The 18,248-nt window shown below is 38.7% G+C and overlaps 1 protein-coding gene across 2 annotated transcripts in view; it reads right to left on the bottom strand.

Annotated features, from left to right (window-relative positions):
- The window catches only part of IFI16 (interferon gamma inducible protein 16), a 42,284-nt gene that overhangs the window by 18,621 nt on the left and 5,415 nt on the right, over positions 1 to 18,248 (bottom strand). For both annotated transcript variants that reach the window (XM_010356742.2, XM_030937108.1), the window contains exons 3-7: positions 17,543 to 17,658; positions 16,824 to 16,991; positions 14,985 to 15,407; positions 13,093 to 13,281; positions 278 to 445 (exon numbers count right to left, since the gene is read on the bottom strand). In XM_010356742.2, coding sequence (XP_010355044.1) covers positions 278 to 445; positions 13,093 to 13,281; positions 14,985 to 15,407; positions 16,824 to 16,991; positions 17,543 to 17,658 — 1,064 coding nt within the window. The remainder of the gene's footprint in view (positions 1 to 277; positions 446 to 13,092; positions 13,282 to 14,984; positions 15,408 to 16,823; positions 16,992 to 17,542; positions 17,659 to 18,248) is intronic.

The raw sequence follows: 18,248 nt of genomic DNA on the forward strand, positions 1-18,248 counted from the left end.
CTGCTTGCCTGGCCATTCTCTCTTACCCTCTCTACAATGGGAGCAATATAAGAATAATCCTGTTAAAGTTAGAAATCATTATATAAATGAATGCCTTTTAGATAGTAAAGATTATGATGTGGTGCTATCTCACTGTACGAATTCAACAAATGATTGAGTGGCATAATTTCATACCAAGATTGCAGACAGAGATTACAGCAGTAGCTCTTCCAACAGTCTAATGATCCCTGTAAATTATGATAGGGAGAAATGAGGTATGGGACTCAGGAAATTGTACCTTGATGAAGAAACTGCTGGATGGAGTTGTTGGTGGCATCTGAGGAGTCTGAAGATGGCTCTCAGGGAAGGTTTTGCTGGCCTCTGAAGGATTTGGAACCTGACTTTGCTCCTGGGGTAGCTTCATGCTCTTGGGGTCATTGTTTCTTGGGTTTGTTTTTTTCTTTACCTGAAAGTATTCATTTTCTGTTTAATGGTTTTCAATATTAGAGGAAGCACAACATCTTTTCATTTGTGAGAATACCATCCTTTATTAGATTCTAATAGGTCTGATTACTTCCAAACATGGTCTCTCTCTAATGTATCCCTCCAGACAATTGTCAGAATTTTTTTTTTTTTTGCTGAAATGTGAAATGATCAAGCATTCTTCTTCCTAAAATCTTTCAATATTTACTTACTGATAATATTGGAGTAAGTAAATTTACTTTGGAGTAAATTTACATTGGAGACTCCATTCCTATCTTTATGACAAAAGCCAGCTTGTTGGAGGGCTGCTTTTTACCTGTCTTGTATCATTTTCCTATATCTTTCTACATATACCAATGTTATACAGAACTCACTATGCTGTTTCACACTTTAACATTTGCATGTGATATCTTCTCTCCCTAGAAATCTTTCCAATGCTCGTCTTTATCTTGCTATGAGCAATAGGACCTATTGCATGTTGATTTCCCATAACGTACAAGGCAATGGAATAAGAAATGTATATCCATTATCTCACTTAATTTTTAAACCAATCTTATGAGAAATATTTAAGTTATTTTCCCAATATCAGGAAGCTAATGTGCCAGATGTGGACCAAGTCTGTCCTACTCCAAAGCCCTTGCTTTGGACCACTGCATTATATTGGTTCCCCACCCTCCTAATTTCTTCAAATATTTTATTGTTTACCATGAGTTTTATATCCTTTTGAAGCCTATTAGGAACATCATTCTCTTAATATATCTTAATAGGTTTTTCTATTTAAATGTGAAGATATTCAAAATGGCATCTTTGAAGGAAATGGATTGCTGCTGCAGGCTCCAGGAGACGGCCAAAAAACCATGAGTGCCCAAAGTGTGAAAGTGTGAAAGGGGATCATCCACCTCTGAACATACATCCTCAGTGGGGAACCTGAAGGTCTAGATCATGAGAGAAGGATCTGACCTTACCTGGAGCTGAGGTGAATTTAGAGAGCTGAGCAAAATTCAGGGGTACAGGAAGTAACAGGAAGAGCCCTGTGGGCTCTCTCAGTCCCCAGGGAAGTCATTTCTGACTTTGTCTCACAAAGGTCCTTCAGGAGGGCTGCCAGTGGAATTGGGGAAAGACCACAGGGAGAAGAAAACTTCCAGGTGAAGTTTCGATGGAACACCGTTTCCTGGACAGAACCCAGGGGAGGGGGTGAACTGGGAGTGCAGACACCAGCACAGAAGCCACAGCAGGCAGGAGGCTTGAAACCTCCCTGTGTTGGTTGTCCTCTAGCCAGGAGGTGGAGCTTTTAAGAGAGCATCACTTGCAATAATACAAGGAGGATATAAGCTTGCCCTAGGGTCACTTGGATAAGATTTGAGTTTCTTAGGTGGTGGGTGGGGCCACAGAGCTCCCAAGAGATTATGTCCTTTGTCTTCTGGCTACCAGGGCAGGTAGAAAGTCCTGCTTGCTTTCTCGGCTGGGAGGCTGGTAGCAGATTCTCAGCTCTGCTCACCTGCTCTCTGGAAATAAATTCAGTGCTGTTGGTGGGGGCATGGTAGGAGTGAGATCGGCCTTTCAGGCTGTGTGGGAACTGGATGAGGCCTGTAACTGCCAGCTTTCCAGCACTTGCATGGCAACCTGCATGACACAGCAGAGGCAGCCATAATCCCCTTGGGAACATAAATCCATTGGCCTGAGAATCACACCCCATCCCCTACAGCAGGCACAGCTATCCCTGTCCAAGGGGAATCTGAACCTGCCCCCACCTGATGGTCTTTCTCTACCTGCCCTGGTAGCCAGAAGACAAAGGACAGAACCTCTTGGGAGCTCTGAGGCCCCACCCACCACCTGAGAAACCCAAATCTTATCCAAGTGACCCTAAGGCAAGCTTGTATCCTCCCTATACTATTGCAGCTGATGCTCTCTTAATAGCTCCACTCCTGGCTGGAGGACAACCAACACAAAACTATCCCAATAAACAAAATTAAAGCCAAGGACCCTCACAGAGTCCACTTCACTGCCTTGCCACCTCCACTGAAGCAGGTACTGATATCCATGGCTGAGAGACCTGAAGATGAACCACATCACAGGACTCTTTGCAGACACTACCCAGTACCAGCCTGGAGCCTGGAGCACAGTAGATCTGCTGGGTGGCTAGATCCAGAAGAGAAATAGCAATCACTGTAGTTCAGCTCTCAGGAAGCCCCATCCTTTGGGGAAGGGGGGAGAGCACCACATCAAGGGAGCACCCTGTGGGACAAAAAAAAAATCCTAATAACAGCCCTTGAGTCCCAGATGTTTCCTCTGACATAGTATACCCAAATGAGAAGGAAGCAGAAAAACAATTCTGGTAATATGACAAAACAAGGTTCTTTAGCACCCCCAAAAGATTATACTAGTTTACCAGCAATGGATCCAACCCAAGAAGAAATCTCTGAATTGTCAGAAAAGAATTAAGAAGGTTGATTATTAAACTACCCAAGCAGGCACCAGAGAAAGGTGTACCAACTTAAATAAATTTAAAAAAAAATGTTACAGGCAATGAATGGAAAAATCTCCAAACAAATAGATAGCATAAAAAAAAAAAAAAAATCACAGCTTCTAGAAATGAAGAACCCACTTGGAGAAATCCAAAAGACACTGAAAAGTCTTAGCAATATAATCAAACTAGTAGAATAAAGAACTTCAGAGTTTGAAGACAAGGTTTGTGAATTAACCTAATCTGACAAAGATGAAGAAAAACGAATTAAAAATGAACAAAGCTGCTGGACACAATGGCTCCCGCCTCCAGTCTCAGCACTTTGGGAGACTGAGGCAGGTGGATCACCTGAGGTCAGGAGTTCGAGACCAGCCTGGCCAACGTAGTGAAACCCCGTCTCTACTAAAAATACAAAAAATTAACTGGGCGTGGTGGCAGGCACCTGTAATCCCAGCTACTACGGAGGCTGAGGCAGGAGAATTGCTTGAACCTGGGAGGTGGAGGTTGCAGTGATTCGAGATCGCCCCATTGCACTCCAGCCTGAGCAATAAGAGTGAAAGTCTGTCTCAAAAAAAAAAAAAAAAAAAAAAAGAAGATACGAAAAAGCCTCCAAGAAGTTTGAGATTCTGTTAAACAACCAAACCTAAGAATAACTGGTATTCCCGAGGAAGAAGAGAAATCTAAAAGTTTGAAAAACATATTTGAGGGATTAATTGAGGAAAACTTCCCTGACTTTCCTGGAGATCTAGACATCCAAATACAAGAAGCTCAAAGAACACCCAGGGAATACATTGCAAAAAAGATCATCACCTAGGCACATAATCACCAGGCATTCTAAAGTCAAGATGACGAAAAGAATCTTAAGAGCTGTGAAGCAAAGTATCAGGTAATTTATAAAGGAACCTATCAGATTAAAAGCAGATTTCTCAACAGAAACCCTACAAACTAGAAAGGTTTGGAGTACTATCTTTAGCCTTCTTAAACAAAACAATTATCAGCCAAGAATGTGTATCTAGTGAAACTAAGCTTCATAAATGAAGGAAAGATCAAGTCTTTTTCAGACAAACAAATGCTGAATTAGCCACTACCAAGACAGCACTATAAGAACTGCTGAAAAGAGCTCTAAATCTTGAAATGAATACTCAAAATACACCAAAATAGAACATAAAACATCTAAAGCATAAATGTTGTAGGACTTATAAACCAACCACACACTACTAAAAAAGTAAGATATTCAGGCAACAAATGGCATGATGAATAGAATAGTACCTCACATCTCAATACTAACACTGAATGTAAATGGTCAAAATGCTCCACTTAAAACGTACAGAATGGCAAAATGAGTAAGAATTCACCAACTAAGTATCTACTGTCTTCAAGATACTCACCTAACACATAAGGCCTCACATAAACATAAGATAAAGGGGTAGGAAAAGATACTGTATGCAAAAGGACACCAAAAGGGAGCAGGAGTAGCTATTCTTACATCAGACAAAACAAACTTTAAAGCAATAGCAGTTAAGAAAGACAAAGAGGGACATTATATAATGCTAAAAGAACTAGTCCCACAGGAAAATATCACAATCCTAACACTGGAGCTCCCAAATTTATAAAACAATTACTACTAAACCTAAGAAATAAGATGGATGGCAACACAATAATACTGGTTGACTTCAATACTCCACTGAAAGTACTAGACAGGTCATCAAGACAGAAAGTCAACAAACAAAAATTTTTGGACTTAAACTATACCCTACAACAAATGGATTTAACAGATATTTACAGAACGTTCTACCCAACAACTGCAGAATATACATTCTTTTCATCAGCACATGGAATATTCTCCAAGATAGGCCATATAATAGGCCACAAAACAAGTCTCAAAAATTAAAAAAAAATTGAAATTATATCAAGTACTCTCTCAGACTACAGTGGAATAAAATTGGAACTCAACTCTAAAAGGAACCTTAAAACCATGCAAATACATGGAAATTAAATAACCTGCTCCCGTATGATCATTGAGTCAATAATGAATCAAAAGGAAAACTAAAAAATTCTTTGAAATGAGCGATAATAGAGACACAACCTATAAAACCGCTGAGATACAACAAAGGTGATGCTAAGAAGAAAGTTCATAGCATTAAATGCCTACATCAAAAACCCTGAAAGAGTACAATAGATAATCTAGAGTCACACCTCAAGGAACCAGAGAAACAAGAACAAACCAAACCAGAATGCAGCAGAAGAAAAGAAATAACAAAGATCAAAGCAGAACTAAATGAAATTGTGACAGATAAACAAAGAACAACACAAAAGATAAATGAAACATAAAGCTGGTTCTTTGAAAAAGTAAATAAAATTGATAGGCCGTTAGTGAAATTAACCAAGAGAAGAAGAGTGAAGATCAAAATAAGTTCAATTAAAAACAAAATGAGAAATATTACAACTGATATCACACAAATACAAAAGATCATTCAAGGGTACTATGAACATCTTTATATGCATAAAGTAGAAAACCTAGAGGAGATGGATAAATTCCTGAAAATATACAACCCTCCTAGGTTAAACCAGGAAGATATAGAAACTCTGAATGAAGCAATAATAAGCAGTGAGATTGAAATGGTAATAAAAAATAATTTCCAATAAAGAAAAGCCCAGGACCAGATGGATTCACAGCTAAATTCTATCGGACATTCAAAGAAGAATTGGTACCAATCCTATTGACATTATTTCACAAGATAGAGAAAGAGAGAATCCTCCCTAAATCATTCTATGAAGCCAGTATCGCCCTAATACCAAGACCAGGAAAGGACATAACGACAACAACAAAAAAACTACATACCAATATCCTTGATGAACATAGATGCAAAAATCTTTAACAAAATATTAGCTAACACAATCCAACAGCATGTCAAGATAATCCACCATGATCGAGTCAGTTTCATACCAGGGATGCAGGGATGGTTTAACACACACAAGTGAATAAATGTGATACACCACACAAATAGAATTAAAAACAAAAATCACCTGATCATCTAAGTAGACACACACAAAAAAAGCATTTGACAAAATCCAGCATCACTTTATGATTAAAACCCTCAGCAATATTGGCATAGAAGTGATACACCTTAAGGTAATAAAAGCCATCTATGACAAACCCACAGCCAACATTATACTGAACAGGGAAAAATGAAAGCATTCCCCATAAGCACTGGAACAAGACAAGGATGACTACTCTCACCACTTCTATTCAACATAGTACTGGAAGTCCTATCCAGAGCATCAGACAAAAGAAACAAATAAAGGAAATCCAAATCAGTACAAGGAAGTCAAACTGTCAGTTTGCTGATGATATGATTATATACCTGGGAAACCCTAAAGACTCATTCAAAAAACTCCTAGAACTGGTAAACGAATTCAGCAAAGTTTCAAGCAAAGTTTCAGGATACAAAATTAGAGTATGAAAATCAGTAGCTCTGCTATACACCACCAGCAACCGAGCTAAGAATGAAATCAAGAACTCAACCACTTTCACAACAGCTGCAAATAATAAAATAAAATAAAATAACAAAACACTTAGGAATATACCTAACCAAGGAAGTGAAAGACCTCTCAAGGAAAACTGCAAACACTGCTGAAAGAAATCATAGACAACACAAACAAACGGAAACACATCCTATGCTCGGGGATGGGTAGAATCAATATTGTGAAAATGACCATACTGGCCGGGCACGGTGGCTCATGCCTATAATTCCAGCACTTTGGGAGACTGAGCCAGGCAGATCACCTGAGGTCAGGAGTTTGAGACCAGCCTGGCCAACATGGTGAAACCCCGTCTCTACTAAAGATACAAAAATTAGCTGGGCGTGGTGGCAAGTGCCTGTAATCCCAGCTACTCAAGAGGCTGAGGCAGGAGAATCACCTGAACCCAGGAGATGGAGGTTGCAGTGAGCTGAGATCGCGCCATTGCACTCCAGCCTGGGGGACAAGAGCGAGACTGCGTCAAAAACAAAGCAAAACAAAACAACAAAACAAAAGAAGAAAACAGGATACATTTTCCTGTTGTTTTTAAAATGGATTTATTGAGGCATAACTGGCATACAACACAGTGCATACATTGGAAGTATAAAATCTGATAAATTTTGGCATATACATACACTTGATGAAGTGCAATCTACAAATACAATGCAATTCCCATCCAAATACCACTGTCATTCTTCACAGAACTAGAAAAAAAAATCCTAAAATTCACATGGAACCAAAAAACAGCCCACATAGCCAAAGCAAAACTAAGGAAAAAGAACAAAAGGAAGAAATCAGGAAAAATCCTATTATCTGACTTCAAACTATACTATAAGGCCATAGTCACCAAAACAGCATGGTTCTGGGTATAAAAATAGGCATATAGACCAATGGAACAGAATAGAGAACCCAGAAATAAACTCAAATATTTATAGCCAACTGATCTTTGACAAAGCAAACAAAAACATTAAGTGGGGAAAGGACATCCTATTCAACAAATGGTGCTGGGATAATTGGCAAGCTACAGGTAGAAGAATGAAACTGGATGCTCATCTCTCACCTTATACAAAAATCAACTCAAGATGGATCAAGAACTTAAATCTAAGACCAGAAACCATAAAGATTCTAGAAGAAAACTTCGGAAAAACCCTTCTAGACATTGGCTTAGGCAAAGACTTCACGACTAAGAACCCAAAAGCAAATGCAACAAAAACAAAGATGAATAGATGGGACTTAATTCAGCTAAAAAGCTTTTGCACAGCAAAAGAAACAATCAGTAAACAGACAACCCACAGAATGGGAGAAAATATTCACAAACTATGCATCTGACAAAGGATTAGTATCCAGAATCTATGAAGATTTCAAACAAATCAGTAAGAAAAAAACAAATATAAAAAATTAAAATGAGTCTATAAAAGTTTTACTTTATAGTCAGACATTAAAATTGAATAAATGATGTCTACAAGATATTATTAAAACTAAATTTAACATTAATAGCACATTACTATAAAGGTAAAATTTAGCTTATTTAGTATAAAAGTACACAAAAAATAGTCAAATATAAAAAGGTGTTTATTTTTTTTAAGTCCCAAGGATGGCCGGGTAAATCACAGTACCCCTCATCCCCAAGGCCATAGCACGCAGGGGTGGTAAAGGCCACAAGAAGGCCAAGACCTCAAGACGGGGCAGGGCCACGGCAACCTTTGGGCGGCCCTGAGCAAGAATGGAGTGGAAAGGGTCACCATGGGGCTTCAAGCCCCGGGATATGCAACAAAAATTATATACCTATTTTCCACTTTCCTTTCCCTCAGAACTAAAAGTCTTTTAGCACAGGTACCACCCCTAGAATTTCCAGTACACCAGCACCAGCCTGAAAACCATGTTCTTATTAAAAGATAAAAAAAAAAAAAAAAAAAAAAAAAAAAAAACCTCGAGCCAGCCTGGGAAGGACCCTATCTTTTGTTGTTAACCACTGAGACTGCCATCTGCACAGCTGAGGAAGAATGGACCCATCATACTCGAGTCAAGAAAACATCTTCTTCGTTAGAATTATGGTTTACCGTACTAAGATTAAGCCCTACTAAGTTAAAGTTAAAGTTAAAGAAAGTTTCATTTAAATATATCTTTTTTATTGTTTTTTCTTTTTAAAATTTGTTGTTAGCTCCTTTGTTATAAATGTAACTAAGTCTAACTCACCTTAGACCATTGCCTTTAATGCTTGTTTTGTCATACTTTGTGGAAATAACAAAGATTAACGACAGCTAGCCTTTTCACACAAATATTTATGTCCCGGTCCTCTAATTGACAGTTACCCATAGCACTCAACGTTGTGATCACCTGCAGCCAAGACACCGATTTTCTGCTCCTACAGCCTGGCAACCTTGTAATAAATGGGACTACATCCTTTAAACTACTCAAGAGCAAAGTTATACTTCCACAAAAAAGGTTTGTGCAGATCTAAAACCCTTCATCTACTTCACTAAAAGGGCTACCCCTTCTAACTGGCACCCTGTCCTTCTCTTTATCACCACCTCCACCTTAACTAACTCTAGACCTGCCGTTAGTCGCTTCTATGGTACGGGGATTAACATAAATGAAAAAGACCCCCTAGGTATTTTTTAAATACGCGTTATTCCCCCATCTTCCCCTTCTTTGGTAGGCTCTGTTCTAGATCCCACAATGGTTGCTCCTATATCAATAATAAAACTAGGGTGTCTATTGTAAAAATAAGGGATCTAAGACAGACTTTAGTCATCAAGACAATATATCAAGATGCAAATGCCTGGCTGGAATGAATTAAATATTCTGTTTGCACTTTAAACAAAAATGATTATTATGCCTGTATGCATAGAAGGCCAGAGGTTCAGATTATCCCCTTTCTACTCAGATGGTCTCCTCATCGATCAGAAATGGACTGTATGGTGGCTGTCTTGCAAAATCCCATGACTTAGGATAATCCATCATGCCGAGCTCTCTATCTGCTATTTCCTGAAATTCAACACCCTGGGGGTCTGTCCCCGAGGGCAGTCTGGCTTCCACCTCTGAATGCCAGGTTTATTAGTTGCCTCTCATGGCAAGAAGAAAATTTGGTGTTCCTTAGAAGCATAAAATGATGCAAGGAGCTCAAGCCTTTCCAAGAGCTTGTCCATCAGTCCACACTTAGCCATCCCCAAGCAAATGTGTGGTGGTACTGTAGAGGACCTTTACTAGACACTCTGCCAAATAATTGGAGCAGTACTTATGCTCTAATCAATTGGCTATCCCCTTCACCCTGGTATTTCACCAATCTAAAATAAAAAAAGTAAAAACAAGACACGGCAGGCCAAAGGAAACTCCTCATGAGTCCTTTAATCCTTAGGTTTACATAATACTATTAAGGTCCTATGAGAAGTGCCAAATAAGTGTAAAGCACAAAATCAAATAGCTGCAGAATTTAAATCCACGTTGTTCTGGTAAGTAACTATAAATTTTTTTAAAAAGCACACCAACATGGCACAAGTATACATATGTAACAAACCTGCACGTTATGCACATGTACCCTAGAACTTAAAGTACAATAAAAAATAAAAAATAAAAAAAAAAAGAAAAATACATACAATTAAGGGACCAACAATTAGTGATTCCGAGAGTAGCTTTTCTTTCCATTCTTCAATAAAATTTAATGTTTATTTAGAAAAAAAATAAAAAAATAAAAATAAAAATAAAAAGTAGACTAAATAAACTATATCTATTACGATCAGCAACGATTCATAAATTACACTGAGGACGCCATCAAAGAGAAAGCTAAGCAATTAGGACCTACCAGCCAGATGGCCCAGAAAAATAAAATAGCTTTAAATATAATATTAGCAAAATAAGAAGATGTTTGGGTCATAATTAAAACTCAGTGTTATACCTTTGTTCCTAAAAATACTGCCCCGATAAAACTATAACAAAAGTGTTACAAGGATTAACAGCCCTATCCGATAAACTTGCCAACAATTCTAAAATAAATAACCCTTTTTCTAAAATAATAAAACATTGGTTCAGTGGATAAAAAAATTTTTAACTTCAATTCTCACCTTGTTCGCTCTTGTTATTGGTGTACTTATTCTTGTAGGCTGTTATATTATTCCCTGCCTTCGAAATTTTACACAAAAACTTATCTCTGCTACTCTTACAGAGGTAGCTCCTAACTGTCTTCCACCCTCTTCTGAAAAATGACTTCTCTTAAAAGGACAAACAAAACAATTAAGTCAAAACATATTAAACAAGTTTAAAGAAGAATTATGAAATAAGAAGAGGGGAAATTATAAAAAAGTAGAGGTTCCTCCTTAAAAATTTTCCTCCCCATCTAATTAGAAATAAATAGTAACTTCTCTTAAAGGCAAAATGTATTCAAAGACCTGTACTAACATTCTTAAATATCTGCTAGCTGTAATAAAAAATCAATGTACTTTATGTTCTTAGCTCTCACAATTTAGCCTAAATATTTGACCTAACACGCTTATACTGATCCAAACAAGCATTAGGTCATAGCCTGTTCCTCTTCCTTATTTAAAGGCTTTTTTACCTTTCTCAACATTCCACAAGTTACTTCCACCTTCCTTTGTTCTCCTCTGCCTTTGCCTCTTTTAAAAAGTTCTAAGTTGCTAGCCAGTTGGGATAAATACAGAATGTGAGGTCCCGTCTCAGCCAATGGAAACTGAATGCAGCAGTAGGGTGGATGCATCTGGTTATAAATGACCTTGTCTCCTTTGTTTGGTATACTCTTGTGGCAAAACTGCTGGCTAGTGTACCCTTTCTACAAAAACTATAAAAATGGCCTTGCTGAAAAAACTAAATTTATATTCAAATACTATTTCTTTATGGCACCGGGGAACAAGCATTTCAAATACAAACAATCCCATCAAACAGTGGGCTAAGGACGTGAATAGACAGTTCTCAAAAGAATATATGTAAATAGCCAACAAGATAAGGAAAAACGCTCAACATCACTAATGATCAGGGAAATGCAAATCAAAATCACAAAATGATGCCACATTACTCCTGCAAAGAATGGCCATAATCAAAAAAATTTTTTAAATAGACGCTGGCATGGATGTGGTGAAAAGGGAACACTTCTACACTGCTGGTGGGAATGTAAACTAGTAGAACCACTGTAGTAAACAGTGTAGAGATTCCTTAAAGAACTGAAAAGCTGGCCGGGCGCGGTGGCTCAAGCCTGTAATCCCAGCACTTTGGGAGGCCGAGACGGGCGGATCACGAGGTCAGGAGATCGGGACCATCCTGGCTAACACGGTGAAAACCCCCGTCTCTACTAAAAAATTCAAAAAACTAGCCGGGCGAGGTGGCGGGTGCCTGTAGTCCCAGCTACTGGGGAGGCTGAGGCAGGAGAATGGCGTAAACCCGGGAGGCGGAGCTTGCAGTGAGCTGAGATGGCGCCACTGCACTCCAGCCTGGGCGACAGAGCGAGACTCCATCTCAAAAATAAATAAATAAATAAATAAATAAATAAATAAATAAATAAATAAACAACTGAAAAGCAGATCTACCATTTGATCCAACAATCCCACTACTGGGTATCTACCAGAGGAAAAGAAGTCATTATACAAAAAAAGATCATTGCACATGCATGTTTACAGCAGCACAATTCACAATTGCAAAAATATGGAACCAGCCCAAATGCCCATCAGTAAACAAATGGATAAAGAAATGGGGTATGTATACACCAGGGAATACTATTACTCATCCACAAAAAGGAACAAACTAATGGCATTCACAGCAACCTGGATGGAATTGGAGACGATTATTCTAAGTGAAGTAAGTCAGGAATGGAAAACCACACATTGTATGTTCTCACTTATAAGTGGGAGGTAAGCTACGAGAACACAAAGGCATAAGAATGATACAGTGGATTTTGGGGACTCAAGGGAAAGAGTGGGAGGGGGTGAGGGATAAAATACTACACATTGGGTACAGTGTACACTGCTTGGACGAGGTGCATCAAAATGTCACAAATCACCACTAAAGAACTTATTCCTATAACGAAGCACCACCTGTTTCTCAAAAACCTACTGAAATAAATAATTAAAAACATTCAAAATGGCAACAGTGTAAAATCATGTACTGTAAGGAAACTTAACAGGTAAATATTTGAATTCAAATTAACAAATTAGAGAGCCTCCTTTGTATACAACTTTGTCAGTGGGACATAATTTTGATCACTGCAAATAATTTTAATTTTCAAACTAGGTATTTTTATGGATCACTAAATACACACATATGTGTATTTTAATGTTACAAACTAGAAAGTATCACACACACACACATACACACACACGACGTTTTCGAATTCACAAATGGAAAACATGTAATTTTAAATCCCAACCCTACAATCACTTAAAAGTTTATATAAAATTCAGAGTTTAATTTCTTCAATAAAGTTCAGCTTTTCTTTCTTTTTAAAATTGTATCCTTCCTATCATATCATTCCATCCAGAAAAAAAATAATTTAAAAAAGGAAATGTGAGTACAAGGAGAACATCTGTTTTCTCATGCCTCCTGCTGAACTCTATAAAAAAATCTACAAATTTGTTTTTACCAAAACTTAAAGCAAATCATTTCCACTTTGGAAAACTAATATTTGCCTATTTAATTCTCACCTGGATAAAACTATGCATTTCTGAAATCAGTTTTGACATCTGGTTCTTTTTTCTAAGTCGAAAGCAGTAAAGTTGGAGCTTATCTCCTTCTTCACAGGGGATATTGTGACATTGTCCTGTCCCCACTACATCCATTTTTCCTCTGTCATCCTGAACTTCATAGATTGTGGTCTTCTGATTTACTGTTTTCTGTAACAGAAAATTAATATTCTGTTCCTGAGAATGTAATTAATAACAACCACATATGGGCTAAAGTCCCTTGTAAGAGAGTTAAACAAGATGCAGGAGAGCAACTCCTAGTACAGATATGCATATATCTTAGGCCAGATCTTTGCAGAGAGCCCTCCCTCAATATCCTTTTTGTTTAAGTCTTTCCTATCTGAGGTATTTCTATGAGAGTTCTAGAACAATGAGTTTTCTTCCAAATTTCTACTGCTTTCACCTCCAGGGCAGCTATGCTTCCCATAGCACCTTGATACCGAGGAAGCTGAAATCTCTGATAGCCTTTTTAGGTCTCTGGCCCTATGCAAAAACAATGGATATCTGCTACAACTGTTTATTCAGTGAATGATGAGGAATCTGTAAGAAAAAGCAAGCTTTTAGTAACTCTCTAATTACTTTTTCTACCTTCTGCGTTTACTGAGTCTCTTTCAATATTTGTACCCCCTCCTGAAACCAAGTCCTTGAGCTCAAACATTCCAGCTTTTCGCTATTACTCATCATTCTAGAATTGGGTTTATAAGAATCATCTTTTTAAGAGTGTGTACATAGGCCGGGCGCAGTGGCTCATGCCTGTAATCCCAGCACTTTGGGAGGCCAAGGCAGGCAGATCACAGGGTCAGGAGACCGAGACCATCCTGGCTAACATGGTGAAACCTCATCTCTACTAAAAATACAAAAAATTAGCCAGGCGTAGTGGCACACGTCTATAGTCCCAGCTACTCGGGAGGCTGAGGCAGGAGAATCGCTTGAATCCAGGAGGCGAAGGTTGCAGTGAGCTGAGATCGCGCCACTGCACTACAACCTGGGCTACAGAGCCAGACTCCGTCTCAAAAAACAAACAAACAAAAAGAATGTGTACAGAAAGTAATGCAGGTTAAATGGCTTGTTCTAGGAAACAAATATAATGGATAGTGAATATTGATCAGATAAGAAATTGCTTGAATCAATAGCAGAGGATAGATGCTTTTTTGGGGGGTTGAATATCTCATGCTAACTAGTTTCATGAATTTGGACTGGAGCATTTCAGGAAAAGCACTCTGTGCTCTATTTTTTTGGTTACTTATATATAAATGACAAATTTAGATTACCTGATTTTCCAAGTATCATCCAAATTCGTATTTCCCAATTGTTCCATTTCTTTATGATGAATTAGTTTCATTTGGTCAGAACATTGTCCTACCTACTTTCTGCATTTGTTTTCCAGTCATGAGTTTTCCAGTCAATTTATTTCTTATTCTGACTGTCACAACCAGAACTCAAGCCTCAGAGGACAATACTTCATTCAAAATAAAAACAATGTGATTTTTATGACAGTAGAGATAACAACCAAAGGGATAAACTTAGTATTACATGTGTATGGATGTAGACCTCACACTGTCCTTGATCACTTAGCATAGATAATAACAACTGATAAAGTCTTAAGGTTTCTCAGTGAACATTACTGTAAAGACTAAAGTTTAGTGTTCTGGGATGGAGAACTTGGGAAAGAAACATTAACAGGTCCCCTAATCCCAGTCTTATCTTCAGAGAAGGCTTTATCCACCTGCCATTCGTCTTCAGAGTCCTGGATTCTAATATCCAGTTTATAGGCGAAGCTTCATCTCACACATCAAGGCTTTTAATTTCAGGTGTTGGTGGAAAAATGAAACAAAAAAATTTTGAGGACTTACCTTATGTAGCATAAATATCCCATATACAATATTTCCTGAAGCTTGTTTGTGAAGAATATCAGTCTTCAGAGTTTCCTTTGCTCTGTTGATGATTTTATTTGGAACCTCAAACATTTGGTTAGGACCAGCTTCAGATACAGAAGACTCTTCGTTGACCTCTAGGAGACTATCATATTCCAAATAATCTGATATGACGATGATTTTCTTTCCATTGAATTTCTCCTTCAAGTTGGTGTTTAAAACCTTCACATGGAAGAACTGTGTTGGTGTAGCCACTGTAGCATGAAACATTATTTTTTTCTCCATTTCTGGGGTCTCGTATTCAAATGGCTTCGTTGTACTCAGTACCTTCACTATCATTGGGCCCTTTTGGAGAATATTTCTTCTGGGAGTTACCGGACATTTGGCCACTGTTTTCGGGTTCTGCGTATGATAGCACAGGAGAACAAAGAAAAATGTCTAATTGAGAAATACAGAACTGCTATTCAGTGAACTCAGTATAACATAGGGCCCCAAAACTGGCACGGATGTTTAGAGCTGGAGTCAGGATAGACAGGGATTGCTAGCCAGGGCAGATGATACCTTAAACTGGTATAATAGCAAAAGGAAGTAATAGAGGAGACCATATAGTGAAAAGACGACCTTTCTCTAAACAGAATCATCCTTAAGAAATAAAGCATAAGAGCAACATAAGACCAGTGGATACTGAAAGCCAGTGTCATGAAGTAACTTAAAATAAATTTTAGGGCCAGGGACGGTGGCTCACACCTATAATCCCAGCACTTTGGAAGGCCGAGGCGGGTGGATCACCTGAGTTCAGGAGTTCGAGACCAGCCTGGCCAAAATGATGAAACCCTGGCTCTACTAAAAGTACAAAAATTAGCCAGGTGTGGTGGCAGGCGCTTGTAATCCCAGCAACCCGGGAGGTGGAGTCTGCGGTGAGCCGAGATCGTGCCACAGCACTTCAGCCTGGGTGACAGAGCGAGACTCTGTCTCAACAACAACAACAACAGTAAATAGATAAATAATAAATTTTAGAATGAAATAATTTCTTATACTATTTCTCTTACCAGCTTAAAGTGCCAGAGCCTAAAAATAGACAAAGTTAAATGACACTTAAAATGAAAAATGGTGCCCACTACAAACTACAGACATGAAGAGTGTTCAGTTATCACCAGTGTAGACAGGGCAATTTTAAGAGCACATCTCGTAGTGTTTCTACCCAAGATTCAGTTAGCTTACAGCGGGTGAGAACACATGTGTGATAAACCCCTCAGAATGCCATCCTCTCAGTAGGCTCAGACTGGAGACACTCTGCAGAGTGTCATTCCCACTACCGTAGCCTTTCTCAGTGTCAGGGCTCTAGCAGGTAGCATGCTCACAGAAACCTGGGGCTCAGAGTGGGTTTTCTTTAACGTATTTTCTCTTTAACATCTCAGTCTCCTTGAATTGCAATAGAACACTTTTAATGCAGGAGGGTTGTTTAATCTATAAGAAAAAGTGCTGAAGGTATGGATAACCTCATTCACAAACTAGCAGGTGCTGGAGAGGTCTGACATAGAATACAGTAGACAGCGAGCCCACAGCTGACAGTTCTGTACTCCACAGCTCTCTCTCCCTTCCCCAGACAACACAGAACAGAAAACTTCCTGCAGTCACAGATAATGTCAAGTTCATCAAGTATCCCTGTGGAAGCAAAAGATCAAAATGTAGTGATTTCTCAATACGAACATTTGATTAACTAGCAAATTATCAATGCAATTTTTAAGTAACAGATGAAATCAGTCCTTTACTTTGGGTTGAAAAAAACAAAGCAAAACGGGACCAGGAATAGTGTACCTCAGCTGAGGAAGTGTTGGGTGGAGCTGATGATGAGGTCTTGGGAGGTGGGGAACGGCCCACGGCTGCGGACAAGCCGGCTCCTGCAGGACAGGAAGGCTGAGTCTGCTTCTCGGACATCTTACTCCCTTTCGTTCCAGCCTTTTCTTTGGTTGTTTTTTTTCTTTTCTGCAAGTGGTTTGATTTTTCTGTTATTCGTTTTCAGTGCCAATTGAAGTAGAGCACATTTTCGTTATTGGATAGTGGTTTCATTATTCCTAAGAAGGTGTTTCTTAGAAACTTGAGAGCTTGCTGCCCATCTCTGGTCAGTTGTAAGAGGTGGGCATAGATGGTTTCATTAAATGAAGAAAGAGGAGAATGTTATACACATTATTTCTCTAATTATTTCTGTTACGGGATGTGCTGACTTGGGATTAGAAAAACTAGGTTTTTATACACATGGACGAAGTATTTACTTACCTGACTGTCACGTTGACACTCCACTCTACAAGAACGAAGGTATCACATTTATGTTATATATATTTACATTATATTTATTCATGTGTTTGGCTCATTGCTTTGATCATCAAAAAGATGTTAAGTTATCATACAATTTGGTAAATCTGAAACTTGATGGGAAGCATGGAAGAAATAACTGCCTGCTGGAGAAGTTGAGTGGAAGAGCCATAGCAGAGCTTCCTCTGTGGAACTGGAAGCCTGCTCCTCTCCCTGAAGCTTACCTGAGCTCCAGGAGTTGCCTCTACTCCTTCAGTGTTGACAGTGCCACTTGTGGAGGGTGCAGGTGAAGCAGGATCGACTCCCTTCTTCCTCTTTCTTGATGGGGCTAGTTGTTTTGCTGGAATAGATTCAATTTTATTCACAACCAATGCAGAAAAAAAGACGACATATAAACGATCTCCGACAGCTGAAGCAGTTTCAATACAATTTGCTCTCAGTTCCTGCTTGAGGGTTCAGCTGTGCTTCAGTCTACCTCTACTGCATTAGCCCAGCCTGGCCTCAAGGAGGCCAGCAGTCACAAGATAGGCACAGGCACTGACTCATGCTCCTCAGCACTTTCCTCACTCCTCCCCTGTGCACTGAGCACATGCTTCCTGTTCTCTGAACTCCATGTGCTTCAGTCAACCCTTTCACAGTGTAGTTCTCCTATCATTTCCTTTTAAAAACAAATGTTTTCATGACACAGACTGATAGGTCACATTCCCCAGGTAAGCTATTTAAATTATAGAAACCAGTCAAAGGTTTCCATGATGTAGGATATACTGATTTTGAACTTAGACTTTTTTAAATCCTTTTTTTTTTTTAACTTGATATAACAAGAGGGGAGATCACACTTCTGAGAGGCAGGCTCACATTTAAGTACTGCATTTTTTTAAATTATAAAGGGTTAAATAGTCTCAATAGAACAGATACATTAATTGACTAAAT

The sequence above is a fragment of the Rhinopithecus roxellana genome, chromosome 8 (genome assembly GCF_007565055.1).
Source record: "Rhinopithecus roxellana isolate Shanxi Qingling chromosome 8, ASM756505v1, whole genome shotgun sequence".
In the NCBI taxonomy this organism is placed as follows: Eukaryota; Metazoa; Chordata; class Mammalia; order Primates; family Cercopithecidae; genus Rhinopithecus; species Rhinopithecus roxellana.